The sequence below is a fragment of the Rhea pennata genome, chromosome 4, assembly GCF_028389875.1.
Source record: "Rhea pennata isolate bPtePen1 chromosome 4, bPtePen1.pri, whole genome shotgun sequence".
Classification (NCBI taxonomy): Eukaryota; Metazoa; Chordata; class Aves; order Rheiformes; family Rheidae; genus Rhea; species Rhea pennata.
Window position 1 is genome coordinate 77,442,634 of NC_084666.1, and position 15,929 is coordinate 77,458,562.

At 53.5% G+C, this 15,929-nt stretch overlaps 2 protein-coding genes across 2 annotated transcripts in view; one reads left to right on the top strand and one right to left on the bottom strand.

The window, feature by feature from the left end:
- Positions 1-1,492: 1,492 nt before the first annotated feature.
- On the top strand, positions 1,493-6,730 carry DUSP4 (dual specificity phosphatase 4). Its single transcript, XM_062574399.1, has 4 exons — positions 1,493-1,883; positions 4,811-4,947; positions 5,318-5,537; positions 5,776-6,730. The coding sequence occupies exons 1-4, from the start codon at positions 1,493-1,495 to the stop codon at positions 6,159-6,161; spliced, it is 1,134 nt and encodes a 377-aa protein (XP_062430383.1). The 3' UTR covers positions 6,162-6,730.
- A 228-nt stretch (positions 6,731-6,958) lies between these two features.
- TNKS (tankyrase) overlaps positions 6,959-15,929 on the bottom strand; it is a 125,418-nt gene continuing 116,447 nt past the window's right edge. The window contains exons 23-27 of the mRNA XM_062574401.1: positions 15,028-15,102; positions 14,007-14,112; positions 12,961-13,147; positions 12,035-12,191; positions 6,959-10,907 (exon numbers count right to left, since the gene is read on the bottom strand). Of these exons, the coding sequence (XP_062430385.1) occupies positions 10,821-10,907; positions 12,035-12,191; positions 12,961-13,147; positions 14,007-14,112; positions 15,028-15,102 (612 nt within the window). The 3' untranslated portion in view covers positions 6,959-10,820. The remainder of the gene's footprint in view (positions 10,908-12,034; positions 12,192-12,960; positions 13,148-14,006; positions 14,113-15,027; positions 15,103-15,929) is intronic.

Genomic DNA, 15,929 nt, shown 5'->3' on the forward strand with positions numbered 1-15,929 from the left:
GGGAGTGGAGAATTGTCACCTCCGCAGAGACGGCAGAGAGGGACGCACGAAGGGGAGAGGAGGGTTCACGCGCACAGAGGAGCCCTTGGAAACCTCTGTCATCTGCACGTGCGCACACCCATGCAGGCACGCCCTGGCCTGAAATAACGCCCCCCCCCATCCACGCTCGTGCAAACGTGCAGGGATCGGCAACACAAATCCACCCCCAGCCTCCACCCACAGCAACGCTCCCTTCCTTTCCGCACCTCAGGCCAGTTTGGCCCAGCTGTGTGCTGACTGAACTGGGCCAGAGTGGGGTGAATTAGGATGGCAGGCTCTGCCTCCAGTGGTAGATGCTCTGTGCTCTTGGCCGTGCAATTTTAATACAAAGCATGGGTTGACCGGTGCAGAAAGCACTGCAGACAGCAGGATAGCTCCTCGCGAGTGTATCTGGCTCTGCAAGAGGAGCTGACCTCTTTCCAAATGCTGCCCTCTGGGGAAAGCAGTGCCTGGGGCAGATGGGCTGAGATAAAAACTGGGCCCTTATCCTGACCCACAGCAGGTCCAGGTCCAGATATATGTAGCTAAGCGTCTGTAGGTCTCTGTAACAGACTCACCTGGGACTAGCAATGCCTGTTTTCCAGACGTGCCCTGATCTCTGTCACTGGCATTGGATTTTGCAGCACAGTTTTGCTTTGAAAGCAGCCCTGAAGGCTGACTTTCCAATTCCTGATGAAATGACTGGAGAGTGGCTGGCAGTTGTGGGGAGAACCTTTTGTGGGGGGGGTCACTTCAGGGCTGTGCGCTCACTCCGTTACCCCTTTATAGCCTAGAAGAGCTTCTTCCACAGGAAGCCTGAAATCAGAGAGCCTTCTGCAGGGCTGTCGCCCAGGCAGGGTGCTGGGGGTGGGGGTGGGGTGGGGGGGTTAAGGGCTGTGCAAGCTGGTGAGCCGGGCTGTTTCCTAATGGGCAACGCGTGGTGGTGGCAAACGTCTGCTCGGAGGGAGCCCGCAGAGCCGCGGCTGAGCGCTCCCTTGCTGCTGCCCGGGCTGGAAGGGAGCCAAGGCTGGGGAAGAGGAGAGTGTGCGTGTGTGTGTGGGGGGGGTGGGGTGGGGGGGGGGGACACCCCACGCAGGCAGGACGCCCTGGGGCTGCCCCGTAACCCCCCTTCCCCCCCCCCCCCGCGGTGACAAAGGCGCGGCGCAGCGCGACGCCGCCCACCCGCCGCTCACCCTCATTCACAAAAAAAAAAGGCGGTGGCGGCACGAGAGGGAGATGGAACATGGCCGGCGCCCGCCGAGGCGCTTTATGAATGGAGGCGGTGACGTCGCCCGCGCCCGCCCACCGCGCTCCATTCATGCGGCCCCGGCGCGGCATGAATGGGGCGGGGCGGCGGCGGCGGCGCGCGGCGGCGGCGGGTAGTAAAGGCACCGCGGCGCGCGCGGATGTGCGCGAGCGTCGTCGGCAGCGGGCGGTGCGCGCGCGCGCGGGCTCCGCTGCTGCCGCCACCACCATGGTGGCAACGGAGGGGCTGCGGGAGATGGAGAGCAGCGCGCTGCGGCGCCTCGTGGGCCGCGACGAGGCGGGCTCGGGCGCCGGGAGGTGCCTGGTGCTGGACTGCCGCCCTTTCCTGGCGCACAGCGCCGGCCACATCCGCGGCGCCCTCAACGTGCGCTGCAACACGATCGTGCGCCGGCGGGCCAAGGGCGCCGTGAGCCTGGAGCAGATCCTGCCGGCCGAGGGCGAGGTGCGGGCGCGGCTCCGCGCGGGGCTCTACGCCGCCGTGGTGGTGTACGACGAGCGGAGCCCCCGCGCCGAGGCGCTGCGCGACGACAGCACCGTGGCGCTCGTGGTGCGCGCGCTGCGCCGCGACACGGCGCGCGCCGACATCCGCCTCCTCGCAGGTACCGCGGCGGCCGCCGGGGGGCGCCCCACTGCGGGCGGGGGGCGGGGGTGACCCCCGGGTAGGGCTTTGGAGATGGGGGTGGGGGAGCAGCCCCATGCATGTGGCAGTGGGAGGCCCCAAGGGGACGAGCCCAGGGGCTTGGTGCCTGTGGGGTATAGAGGGGGTGACCCCCCCCCCGCCCCTTCCCTATGGCTGTGGAGGTGGGGGGCAGCCTCAGGGCATGGTGGTGGGTGGTGCGGGGGGGGGGGTGAGTGGCACAGCTGTGGACACGGGGGTGACCCGCATGGGGATGGCCATGGGCTGAGGGGTAGCGGGCAGGGGGGAGCGGGTGGTGGCCATGGGGCCCTCTGCTCTGCAGGTGGTGGGGGGGGTCCCACCGCTTGCACCCCTCGCTGTTCTTCCTTCTCCTGTTCCTCCTCTTCCCTCCGCTGTCCCGACAGCAGCCGGGGGCCTCTGGGGGTGGATACTGCAGTTGTAGGGTGGCGAGGCCGGTGATGGGGTCCCAGGGGGCTGACAGCCCTCCCATGCCCCCCCACACTGGGATTGCTGGGATGAAACGTGGTCTGTCACGGACGTAAGCGAGGGCTGGGGTAGGTCCTGCCTGCGAGCCCTGGCGTGGGGCTGGAGTTAGACCCCTGGCTGCGAGGGGGCCAAACCCAACGCCGTGACCTGGGCCAGGTGGAAGGGGGGCCCGCTTTGGTTTGGATTTGTCCCCAGCCTGGTGGTGTAGAGCAGGTGGTCGGTACCCACCGCAGCAGTCGAGGGCCTCCCTCCCCCCCCCCCCCCCCCCAAAAAAAAATGCTCTCAGTGCTGGCAGGTATTAAATAAAACACGGTGAGCAGGAGGGAGAGCGGCTGGTCCCGAGGCCAGCCGGGGCTCCGAGAGGAGTTGTGCCTCACTTCTTGTTTGCGGCCAGCGAGTTAATCCGCTCCTCGGTTTACTGCAGCGGGGGGCGAGGGCGCATATGCGAGGCCGCGGTAGTCGAGGGGACGCCCGCGTAGCGAGGGCTCCCTGGGGAGCGGGCGGTTCCGCTTCAAGGCGGCCCGCGTCGGGTCGGGGTCGCTGCTGCCCCCGCGGTTCTTGGGGGACGTTGCTTTGGGCCTCCAACCTTTCGTTTTTACTTTTTTTTTTTTTTTTTTTTTTTTTTTTTGTGGAACGCATCTTGGCTGTTTGGAGGCAGGGGGTCTTGGAGGCCCAGTCGCAGCAGCAGGGACCTCTCAGGCTCTTACCCCTTGAGCTACCGAAACGATTCGGCACTCTGGTTTCACGAGAGCTCTGCTAACCCAGCTCTGGCTGGCCAAGCTCAGGCTGCTTGGCTTCGGATCACGGCGCAGGCCCGCGGCTGCCACGTGCAGACCGTAAAGCCACGTGGTTCCCTGCGCGACAGCCCTGCAAGGGGCCCTTCGGTGACGGGCACCCGCGCTGGCCGGCGTCCGCCTGTGCCCTTGGGCGGCTTGGAGGCAGAGAAGGGGGCAGGAAGGAGCCGAAAAGGAGTCACACAGTGCGAGTCCGCACTTGGGGGCCCTTCTGCGAAGGCAGCCGGAGCGCGCTCGATTCCCAGGCGCTGGCGGAAGGAGGGACGGAGGAGGCGGACGTGAGGGTAACTTTGCTGAGCAAGAGTTAGGAGAGCTGGTGAGAAACGCAGAGAAGAAACACATTTGACTTGTTGGAAGTGTCAGTTAGCCCTTCCGTAGGGGGGAGGAAAGGTCCCTGCGGGCCCCCGGGCAGCTTCACCCTGTCACGGGTGGTGCGGTGGCGCTTGGGGTGGGATCTGGTGGATCCAAGGATTTTAAGATTGGGCCTCCTGGAGAAAATGTCTAACGGGGACATTTGGTTTTGGGGGCTCCTTCGAACGTGGCTGGCAGGACTGCAAGGGGATGGCGAGCCCTGGAAACACTGCAGTCTCCATCTCGAGCTGCCCGGGGCTTCCCGGGCTGCTCTCCTGGATACGCTCGAATCTGGCTGAGAACCGATTCTCGCTTCCGCTGCTCTTTGGAGCATCCAGCCCCGCTCCGGGCAGTCTCCGAGCTGAGGCTGCCCAAGGAATCGGTGTGTCTGCTCTGAAAAGCCCAAAGCTGCAGGGCTCGCAGTCGGGCGAGTCTTCGGCAGCTGTCCCGGGAGGCAGGGCTCAGCCTGGCTCGATCGCCCCAGCCGTGGTGGTGGGAAATACCTGCTTTCCGTTAGCTTTCAGGCTCAAGGTCAGACTCTGCAAGGACATCGGGGTTGCTGATTTGATTCGAATGAGAGCAGGAAGCCTCCCCAGAGGTGACTGCAGCCGGCCTCGCGCTTTCCCCGTCCCCAGAAGCCGCCGGGGAGCGGCTCCGTCGGAGGTCCGAGGTCGCCTCTGCTCTTTCTCGGGGTGTTTGCGTCCCCGCTCGACTCGCGCCCGCGTCCTTGGGAGGCAGCGGCTGCCTCCTTGATCCGGAGCGCTGCTTGGCTGAGGGGTTGGCTTCGCCGTACCTGGCTGCCGCTGGGTCGCGCTGCGGTGGTCGAGCTGGGAAAGCAGGAGAGCTGCCCGCGTTGTGCAGCGCGAAGGGGCGGCTGGGCAGTTTGGGTAGTGAACCGCTCAGGGCCTGTGAGCAGCTTTCCCTGTTGAAGTAGGGGGGACACCAGCAACAAATCCCGTCTCTGTCAGCCCAGAGGCTTCAGTGCCACCTTGGGAAACCTACCTTGGTGTCGGTTTGGTTGCTTGCACCAGGCTAAACCCTGGTGCAGAGGCTGGGCAACCAAGAGCCCTGCAGGGCTGTAGTCCTTGGGGCCGGCCAGGAGCCTGGTCCTTCACCCCAGGGCAAGAGGCCGCTCTCCATTGCTGTAGCATCATCTAGTGGCGAAGCGCGCGCCGAGACGCGCCAGTTTGGGCCGCGCCGCTCCTGCAGTGCCGTGAATGCAGCCCCCGGCTGACGCTCTGGGCCCCTCTCCTTGCAGGGGGCTACGAGCGGTTCTCCTCCGAGTACCCTGAATTCTGTGCCAAAAGCAAGTCGCTGAGCAGCGGGTCGCCCCCCACCAGCGCCGAACCCCTGGATCTGGGCTGCAGTTCCTGCGGGACCCCGCTGCATGACCAGGTAGGTCCCCAAGCCCTGGGCGCAGTGGCTTTGACTGCTCCAGAATCCCCCACCCCGTGCAGGGGAGCGTCTCCCCAGGGAGCGATGAGCCCAAACCCTGCTCATCGCTCCCACCCGCTCCTGAACACGGTGCTGGGCTGGGGCCGAGCTGCACGTTGGATCAGACCCAAGAGCACTACCCCCTCTGAGGCTCAAAGAGGAGGCACCTGGAATGGCCCTAACAGCTCAGAAAAGGGGCCTGTGCTCGCTCTCTGGGAACTGGATCTTTTTGGGGACACTGGATTGGGAGTGAGGCTCCTGCGCTGTTTGGGGCCTCCAGAGCAATCTGGTTTCACACGTCCTGTGCTCACCTCAGCTCTTCTCTTCCCAGGGTGGACCAGTGGAAATCCTTCCTTTCCTCTACCTTGGCAGTGCCTACCATGCCGCCCGGCGGGACATGCTGGATGCACTGGGCATCACGGCCCTGCTGAACGTCTCCTCAGACTGCCCCAATCACTTTGAGGGGCACTTCCAGTACAAGTGCATCCCTGTGGAGGATAACCACAAGGCCGACATCAGCTCCTGGTTCATGGAGGCAATCGAGTACATTGGTGAGTGCGAGCTCGGGAGAGGCTGCATCCGTGCATTTCTTCTCCATCGGGGGAGAGGGTCCTGCCTGAAGATCTGGTGCTATCAGCTCTGAGGGGACGAGGAGGGAGGGGCTCAGCAGAGTCCACATCACTCGTTGCATTGGTGGGTGGTCGGCCATCGCCTCCAGTTTGGGCCAGGGGCTGTGTTTTGTTGTAAGGGTGCTGTGGGGCTCACGTCTTGTCCCCTGTTGCCCTCCAGATTCGGTGAAGGAGTGCTGTGGCCGGGTCCTGGTCCACTGCCAGGCTGGCATCTCCCGTTCAGCCACCATCTGCCTGGCTTACCTGATGATGAAGAAGCGCGTGAAGCTGGAGGAGGCCTTTGAGTTTGTCAAGCAGCGCCGGAGCATCATCTCCCCCAACTTCAGCTTCATGGGGCAGCTGCTGCAGTTCGAGTCACAGGTCTTGGCTACCTCCTGCGCGGTGGAGGCCGCCAGCCCCTCGGGGACACTGCGGGAACGGGGCAAGGCCACCTCCACCCCCACCTCCCAGTTTGTCTTCAGCTTCCCGGTGTCTGTGGGGGTCCACGCCGCCCCCAGCAGCCTCCCGTACCTGCACAGCCCCATCACCACGTCGCCCAGCTGTTAGCTCAGGGGCCGAGGCCGGCCGGGCGTGCGGGGCCGAGCGCGGAGAGGGCAGGCGGGCGCAGAGCCCCGCGATGTTAAGCAATAGTGTCGGACACTGCCGTTCACCCGGGACCCCACGGGGGTCTTTTTCGTAGAGAAATTTCTTACCTCATTTTTTTGTTGTTGTTGTTGGTGGGGTTTTTTGTTGTTGTTGTTGTTGTTTTAACTTTATGGAAAAGTTGAGCAGGGAAGTTGGGAAAGCCACAAACTGGGACAGTGCCCAGGCTCTGGTTTTGGGGGGGAGGGAAAAAAACACTGGCTTTCCCCAAGTGCCTGGTATAAAAATCTCTGTCCGTCCCTACTTGTTTTTTTAAAAGTAAAAAGAGGAAAAAAAAAAATCTCCCCCGACCCTTCTCTTTCCCACTCCTGCCTCCTTTGGCTTTTAACAGGGCTTGGAAAGGGAGCGAGCGATTTCCATCACGCGCTGCTCTTCCCCCACGGCGCCAGAGGCAGCTGCCTGAGCATCCTCTGGGGCTCCCTTCCACCCCCCCCCCCAATATCCCGCAAGAGGCCGGTTTGTGTGGCTGCTGTACATACGAATGGTTTTATTTTATTATGTTTTTTTTTCTTTTTTTAGAAATCAACTTCTTATTTATTGTTGGGGGGGGGAGGAGGGGGGAAGAAAAAACCCAAACTGTTTGGAGAAAATAAAAGTTTAACAGTTGTGGCTGGAGCAGGTTTGTTCTAAGGCCAAGAGGGGGAAACGGAAATCCCTTTCCGAGAGGAACGGTTTATGCAAACTCTCAGCTTTCACAGAGCAACTGTTAAAAATGTATTTATTGAATTTTAAACTATTACAAGTATTGCAGATCAGACATTTAGCCAAGCACATTGAGAGATCAAATCCAGCTGTTACAGAGATGTCACCTAAAGCCCGTTGTGTAGGGAGGTTGAGAACCTGCCCATCCTCTTTTAGGGAGGGGGCAGAGGAGGAAATAAATAAACGATAACCCCAGCTGCAGGTAAGGGGCAACCAAGAGAGGAAACGCACAGGCCGAGTTATGAAGACAAGTTACATCCCCCCTCCCCCCCCCCAAAAAAAAAGGAGAGGAAAAAAAAATCTAAGCCCTCCAACTCCAGTACGTTGCCCTTGGGCTGGCAGAGAGAGCAATGAGAAACGGAGGCGCACAAGCTCACGCGACTGGGGCACAGCAAAGTCCCTGCTGCGATTTCCCAAGCTGAAGCGAGTTCTGCAGGTGTTAGGAAGAGACACTGTCAACGTTAACCTCGGAATACAGAGAGCCTAAGCAAACTACGTCAGTAATTAACGGCACCACCACTACAACTTGCCACCAACGGGTTCAGTAACACAGAGACAGATCTATCACAAGGGGTCGGGTTTTGCGCCCGCCAGGCGCTCAGATTCCCGGGAATCCGGGGCACCGTGTGCCCGCCGGCGTGATGCACCAGCATCCCTCAACTCCTCCACCTCTTGCTGCCACCAAGAGCAGGATGGGCAGGTTTCTCGGCCTGAGGAAGGTGCAGCTTTGGACACCGTGGGCCCTTTCCGCATCACGTGCGAATGCTGGGAAGGGAGAGAGGTTAGGAAAACCCAACACTTGTTCCTGGGACTTCAGCGCAACGGTGGCTGCAAAGCGCTGTCACCAGCACGGGATGCTCGTAACAGTCTCCACGGAGCTGGGATCAAAGCAGATCGGCAGATAAGAACAAAGATGAGACGGCGAGACGCGCCTCGCTGAGGTGCTGGACCCTTCCCATTTTTAATGCTAGCGGAAGCTTTGCTGACGGCCTCAGACCGCAACGTCGCTCTCCACCGGGTACCTCATCCATCCGTCTCCCCGAAACAAGTTTTGGCTGCGGAGAGCCGGACCCTCCCGCGCCCTTCGCTACGCGGTGAAGTTTCCCTCCGGTTTTGCCTGTTGAGGCCCTGCTGCAAACTGCACGGAGGTCTCACGTGCTGCCACTGAGGAGAAGCCACCAGGCCTTGAAAGACAACCGTTCCCTTTTCCCAGCGGGTTCAGCCCGCTTGGGCGACCCGCGTTCAGGCGTCCTGTCCTCCACCATCAGGAGGCCGCAGGTTGCCTCCGTCGGCTACAGCTGTGCCGCGGCAGCTCGCCCGGCTCGTCCGCGGGCAACCTGGCTGCCGACAGGCAGGTCCTCGCTCGGACGCAACCGCGGAGAGACTTATGATAGCAGCGGCACGCGCTACGCCCGGCGGGGGCTTCTCGGCCACGCTGAACATCGGGCACGTTAACGCTGGCACGTCAAAGCTACCGGACAGTATCCGTATCCTCCAGCAGTTCGGGGGCTCCAGAAGAAATCCAGACCGGCCACCAGGTGGGCCGGCGCACGTGGAAAACAACCCGCGTCAAGAGATGCCGGCACCGGCTCGGGGTGGGAGCGTCGTTTTTAGGGTTTGCCCTTCCTTTCTGGAAGACGCAACGCTGCTCGGCCTGCGCGCCCATGCCAGCCGTTTTACCGTTTAAAACTATGTCTAACGGGGACGGCGAGTAACGCTCACTTTCACGGCTATCTGGAACTCTAGGGGAGAGAGGCACGCTCCCCCCCACCCCAAACACACACTCTGTTATTAACTAAATTAAAAACCAACCCCAAACTTCAGCGAGGAATACAAAATTTCAAAGCCTAGTGATGATCCTTGCAACCCTAAAACTATTAAACAAGTAGCCAAAATACAAGCACCCAATTTTATCCATGAAATTTGATTAAAAGGACAACTAGGCTAAAGCCTGGCTTGGACTTCGAAGCTACATATTCAATCAGGTCACAAAACAGAATCTTACGTTCGGTGCCAGCTCGAGAAAAACAAAACCCAGAGTTCAAGATCTGTTGGAGTATTGCTGTTTCTAAGGTTTCCTTTAGAGATATTACAGGCAGATAATGTGCAGGTAAGCCAGTTTGCATCAAATGACTGATTTCACAGTTGGTGAAACTCCTCTCTGAGAATAATTCGTTTCAACATCAACGTCTTAACGCTCAAAATGAAAAGCTCTTCAGGTTGGTTCGTTCTGTCCAGACCTTCCGTCGGTTTTGTCCAAACAAATCCCACTTGCAGGGACCAAATATTTTTATAAACGACAAGCAGCACTACTCTGTTGTTTCCTCGCTTCCGAGGGACAAAAACCGAAAGCACAAATTGGATCATCAGCTGCTTAACACTGCTGGTTGCTAGGAAAATGTACAGTCTGCTCAAGGGAACGTCTTTTTCCTCCAGTTGTTACAGGCTGAACAGCGAAGTACATCTTGTAGTGTTGGCAGTTTAAAAGAAATCTTGACACAGCTTTATTTTCAACCTTCTTCTCTTCTCTTGAGGTTGTAAAAACAATTCAGAAAGGAAAACAATTTCTACTTTTGGTATATCTTCCATACGGGCGACTTCTGACATTGTTTGACGCGGTGCAACGCAACACTTACTTAAAAACAATTCTCTCCTCCTCAACAAAATAAACTTAGGGCCTTGCAGGGAAGGGGAGTAAGGTGAATAAATCCTAGCTTTGTTCGCTGGTACACCTGCAAACAGATGCACTCCAGAACCATTAAAGAAAAAAAAAAAAAAAGTTTGTTTCCATCAAAACGTAAGAGTTTTTAAAAATTATTATTCTTGTGAATCACTCCAACTCTTCAACTGTGTGTCATACATTGAAGATGTGACACGAAACCACCGTAACATGCTCTCCCTTACCGGTCTGAGGCCCGTTTGCCGGCTCTCACGTTACAGAGTAGCGGGACCCAGATACACCTTTGCGTATGCAGTCTTCCGATTTTCCACCAGCTTCCTTCCAGCTAAAGCACATGCCTCAGTTACCGGAGAACAAACTGCGGGTACCTACCAGGAGCCTCATAAAATGCTCATTTAGAGATGCCAGCAGAGGGCATTGACCTGCTTTATAAGTTTTTCCAAGCACGAGAGCCGGTTTTACGGTTGCGAACACTTCCCAGGGCTTTCCCCCAGAAAACTCAGAGACAAAGCAGCCGACCGGCAGGTTCGTTTCCGCTCTGAAGTTACGCTCTTAGTATCGCTCGCTCAGAGGTGTGCAAAAAAACCCCTATACTGAAGAACTGGACCTAGCCCCTTCTCAGATGAAACTCATATTGCATTGTTAACAATTTTAGTCAACTTGACTTTGTGCAAAATATCTTTAAGAAGGTTCTGGCTCAACTTCAGAATACAAAAGGAGAATAAATAGTTGACTAGGATCTCTCGAAAACATAAAATGAATGGTGCATGCTGAAAAGAAAATGGAAAGGTATAATGCTACTTATCTGCAAATAAAATAACCGGACCAGTAGTGTCTGAAATTTTAACGTGCGAGATGGCATTGATAAAGATTTGTGTTTGCACAATAACGTTCCCAAAATCTAGATCAAAGCACTGTTGTTCTACACATGGTAACTGCAGAGAGTAAGAGCCTGAGATATGTTATTAAAAGGCAGTCCCTTGTAAACTTTCCTCAAAAGGAACAGTAGCCACTGAGTATGCAAGAGTTACTCATAGTATTCATCAAGGGAGCAATGCTTTATAAAAGACATACAGCTTATTTCCAGGTTTTTAGGAATTTTATAGGATACTGATTTTCTGAAACACACATCCATCCAGTCCAAGATTGAAGTCACATCCCTCTGCACTGCCCTGTAGTTACTAGGTCTTTTGCTCTGCTGCTGTTGCTGTCTGTGAGGGAGCTTCTGGTTTCACAATCTGGTACGTAATGAGATATTCTGGGTATGCCTGAAAGTAAGTCAAGAAAAACAACAACAAAAAAACACTGCTTTATGCTTGCTTTAGCCAAGTTCACAGGGTGCAAAAGAAAAAGCAGATTTCAAACCTACCCAGTGCTTGGTGCCGAAAACAAGGGGCTCTGCTTGAGGCAGTTAATAGAGAGCAGTTGAAGTTTCTACATGTTCAAAAAATGAATCTGGTCTAGAAGGTGTTTCTTTCACTCAGGCACTGTCAGAACGGGTGTGTTAAAGAAACTTGCAATCGGAGTTACTCTCCTTGTTAGCAAATCCTCCGCATCGGTTAGTACCCCTAAATTATTCAAAAATCTCAGAGCACCAATGTTGTCTGTGACCCTAAATGCTCACTGACTTGCCAAGTGACCTGCAAATGCCTTCACAGGGGAAGTTCCCGTTAGATACAAAGAATATAATTTTTGCTCTGAGGATAATTAAGCAAAGGAGAGCCAAGAGAGGCTCCATACTCAGAGGTCTTCAAGACCTGCCTGGTCAAAGCACTCGGGAATCTCGTCTGAATTCAGCGTGAACAGGAGGTTGTCTTAGGGGAGCTCCCAAGGCTGCTTTGAACCCAAATTTATTTGACGATCGTTAAGCCATCCAGACTACTGAGCACTTTTCCAGAGCAACACTATGGGCTGAGTAATTCAGGTTAAAAATCAGGTCCTGAAGATGGCTGTTCTACTTCAGCCGACATTTAAGTGTGCTCTCCAGCAGAGAGGGCCGCTACTACTGCCTCGAAACTAAAGGGAAAATGGCCAGAATTTGCGTTACCTGCTACAAGAGCTTCACAAATGCCAGTGCTTTCGTTACTGCAGTAACGCCAGTAAAACGCAATGGGAAAATCAGTGTCTACTCAGGGGAAAGGCATCTCCTAAAAGACTCTAGTCCTGCTCAGGAGGACATAGGCAATTCCGCGTGCTGCGAGTCAGTGGAAAGCAGCGGCATTTGCCGGCCTGATACAGTTCCCTGTGTTTTTTTTTTTTTTTTTTTGCATTTAAAGGGAAAAACCTGAGCAATGCGCAATTAGCACAGTGCACCAGGCGGGGCAGGCAGTCGCCTGCCCCCTCCACTGCCAAGCTCTGCCCTTCCCCACCCCCCAGGCCTCTCTAACCCACCTACCTGCTCTCCTCTGTAGATAACATATTCGGCGTACGCAAGTCCGTTCACACTTGGCCTGCCGATGACAGAATGGTGCCCCGGAGGGGCGTGGGCCATTTTCATTGTACTGAACTGCAGAAAGGATTTTCCAAGGGTCACTCTGCAGAAAAGCATTTGCCTAAAAGGAAAACAAGAAAACCTCACATTAAAAGAGCTTGCCGGGAATCGCACGCTTCCAGAATGATTTCAGACTTTTGAGCTGATTTTGGTACAATTTATTTCTCTAGGCTTTTTGAAGAAATACTTTCAGAAACCAGTTCTAAGGCTGTTTTAAATCCTTCATAAAAATCCTCTCTCTTGTGGTGCAGAAAGGAAAACGCTCACTTTGCTTATCCCTTACGTGGAAGTCTGCTCTAGCTCATTTTGTATGGAGTTGTTCTAAGGAGAAAAACTCTTCACGTTCCAACGAGCAGGATGAGGACAAGTGTCAAAGTGCAAAAAGCCCATCCATCTAGTCCAGTGCAAAACAAGGCTGTGATTAAGATCTGTTTACCAGCCCCAGAATTACTTGAGGTGCAGCCCACCACTGTCCTCTTGATCTCCTCTCTTGCCTCACAGTTTTGTACTGAGAGAACCTGGACTTTAATTGCCATTTGCCTCTGACTTAATTCTCAAACTTGCTACTTCAAGCCTCTTTCCTGAGCCATAATTCTTGTTGATTTATACTCACTATATGCTTAGTGTTTAGTTGTAATTTCTGACCTTCCCGTGGGACTTGCTGCGTTTATATCCCTTTTTGTTCAGCCCAGACAAACCGTGAAAATGGCATTTTTCCTGCCATGACCAAGATCAAGTGACTAGTCTTTCCCTGCAATTCACCCTGTGCCAGGCTCATAAAAGACCAAGATGGTGAGAAATATCTACGGGGAATTTTGCATGACACATACCTGTGGCAGATGTAACAGGACCTGTCTTTGTGCGTGGGACAGCCTGTCCCTCCCCCTATCCCATACACATACTGGTTGCTTTTCGAGGAGTTCTCGGCAAAGTAAATTCCAGCTCCAAACATTCCTCCAATGTATGCATGTCTTTCATCAAACCCCTTGTGAATGATGGCATTAATAAAAGGAGAGCCTAGAACGGCACGAGACAAAAGCATGTGTTGTCACACAAACTTGTTAAGCCCTGTAGTAATGCAGGAGTCCATGTCAAAGGGAGCTTGTCTGCCTTAAATAGACCATTAAATACCAGAAAGTGTGCTCAATCAGCTGGAAGGAGGCGATACCCGGCAGGATGTAGTGAGGTGTGGGATTTACCGTTATATACCAAGATCCCACGTATGACTCATATTTCTTACTGATGTCACAGATCTCATTAAATGGCTTTTCCCCCACTCACATTTCAGTGCAATTTAGCTTGTCGATGCACATCTTCTCCAGCAGTCAGGACTGGTTATGATGGGGCACGGTAACAGGACAAACATCCCCCAAACCAAGTTCCTACACAAAATCACAGAAGGATCTAGGCCAGAAGGACCCTCAGGCAGCTGTCACTCTCAGGAATTTCTGGACACATCTAGAGAATGTCTTATTGAAACTTGTGGTTGGCTTTGATTCTTTTCCCTGATGGTTGCCTGAGGTGCTGGGGAATATTGTCTCTACTGCACAATGCTCCCCTCTTTTTAGATGATACCCAGTCTTTCTCAAGTTAGTGTAACATCTCTCAACAGCCACGAGCAGCACTACTGAAAATGGCTGAGATACAGCTTGCAGATAATTATTTTTTTTTCTTTCTTTCTTTCTTTTAATCTAGTGCAGCTTTCTAAATTGCACTAGCCACACAGACCACCTGCACCACCACCCTGCCCCCGCGGTTCTAGCATAAAAATGTAATTACAGCACAGGATGACGAACACAGCGACATTGTCTGTGGGTTTCTTTTTTTTTGTTTGTTTTAAAATACCAGAACACACACATGGAGATCACTTCCTCACCATGAAACAACATGCGCTCGTTGTGATGATTATGATTCTCTTCCGAAACCTCCTTCTGCCTGTGGCAGAATCTCTCCCGCAGCTTCTTGTTCACAACCTTTTGAATCTGCAGGGGTACAACAGGCCAAGCAGACAATTTAATTGAAATGAAATAGAGCTTCCACAGAGCTTGCAGAAATCCTTAGCTGACCGTGAGACATATGAAAGGTTTAAAAATAAAAATGAAAAAAATCATGGAAGTTCTGCATTTAAGGTTGAACCGTACAACCACCAGGTCGGCAGCACACACCAGAGACATCTGAACTACTGCGAGTTGCAGCCTGTTTGGGGGTTTGAGCAAAACTTTTACACTGCTCCCCACAGAGCTGGTAACACCCTTGGGAACTACAAGCTGTCCAAAGGCTCCTTCCCTCTCTGCTTTCACCTCTGTTGGACATCTGGGCTAGCTTTTTAAAGCTTGCTGTCTGACCTAGGTTAAATTTGTATGAAACGGAACAATTTTGGAGGAGAGAAAATAAGAGATGCTCTATTTTACCTATCTTAAGGTACTGCTTCAGCCCCCTGGTCTGATAACACTGTGACTCAGAAGTGCATTTTCCCTCAGAAATAAAGCACTCCATTTTCCAATATACCAGGGCTTAAAAGTAGGTATTTTTGTAGCTGGTAGCAGCAAAGGAAGAGATGGTGAGATCCAAAGTAGTACAGGAAAAGTAGAAACTTTAATAAAAGGTCATGCTCCCCTCCCCCTGGCAAATTTCCTTCAAGAAGGAAAGACTACACTGAGAAAATATCAGTGCTGCAAAGGCAAATGCATCAAATTACAGACCACTGAGATTGCAAGAGGCTGCGAAACCCAAGTTCGGCTCTTCCGCCTCTCTGCCTTCAAGTTTTGTGTCCCCCAGCTCCCTTCACAGCACAACTGGACCTTTCTCCCTCGCTCCACGCGCAGAAAACACCAGCTGTCTGATAAAGTACCAAATCCTTTTCCTGCAGGGAATGATTAGGAAGCTTTGAAACTTACCCTGATGACATTGTACCTGTTGAAGATGCCACCGGCATTTCCACCATCCCTGTGCTCCCGGATTGTACTTTGCATCTAGGTGAAAGAAGAAAATTGAAGGCTCAGCGCACACAGTCTGCTAGCAGGGCCAAGGATTCACACAAGATCTCACTATTTCACTGGTAGCAACAAACAGTCTTGGTTGAAAATGAACTAAAAGATGTCAGAGAAGAGACTTCAGCTGCAAAGCGAGTGATACGCTTATTTCTTAGGGCACCCAACACAGAATGCTGTTCACAACGTCAGCTGAGAAGGCGATGGATGCAATACCGCTACTAAATTACCCAGTGTTTCAATAAAAATCTACATAGCAAAAAGGAGAATATTGGAAGTGGCCATCAAAATTACACACAAACTGAAAAACTGCTTTGAACGGGGGGGAGGGGAGGAGTGGAAAATCCATCTTTTAAAAAGTTATTAACAGATACAAAGATTGTTTTGAAGTACGTGTTTCTAATGGGTACAGTTCTGCATTTATTAGTGACTGGCAGATGGCTTTCACTGTAAAATTTTCCTATGTCATTCGCAGCTCCCAGGTCCTTCAACAGCTTTGTTGGGTCTTTTCAAGAGCTACAGCAACATCATTTAGTAAGAATGCCATTAAATATGCCAATTTACTTGGGCACAAAGGTGACCCTCTCTGTCAGGTAAGTTCATATAAAAATTCTTCACAAACTCTTTGATTACATACAGACTTACTAATCAAAAATATTCCAGACTACATTGGCAGCAGTTCTGAGTATCTAGGCTGTAAAAGAAACCCCAAGCACTTTTGCACTGCACTGGAGGAACAATACTACACATAAATAGCAAACGCACAGGAAAATGGAGTTTCTTCCAAGGACAACTCTTCAGAAAGTCTC

Excerpts from the sequence above, each read along its gene's own strand:
- DUSP4 (XM_062574399.1), top strand. The coding sequence starts at position 1,493 with ATGGTGGCAACGGAGGGGCTGCGGGAGATGGAGAGCAGCGCGCTGCGG. Across the intron at positions 1,884-4,810 it reads CGACATCCGCCTCCTCGCAG|GGGGCTACGAGCGGTTCTCC; the intron begins GTACCGCGGCGG and ends CTCTCCTTGCAG. Across the intron at positions 4,948-5,317 it reads GGACCCCGCTGCATGACCAG|GGTGGACCAGTGGAAATCCT; the intron begins GTAGGTCCCCAA and ends TTCTCTTCCCAG.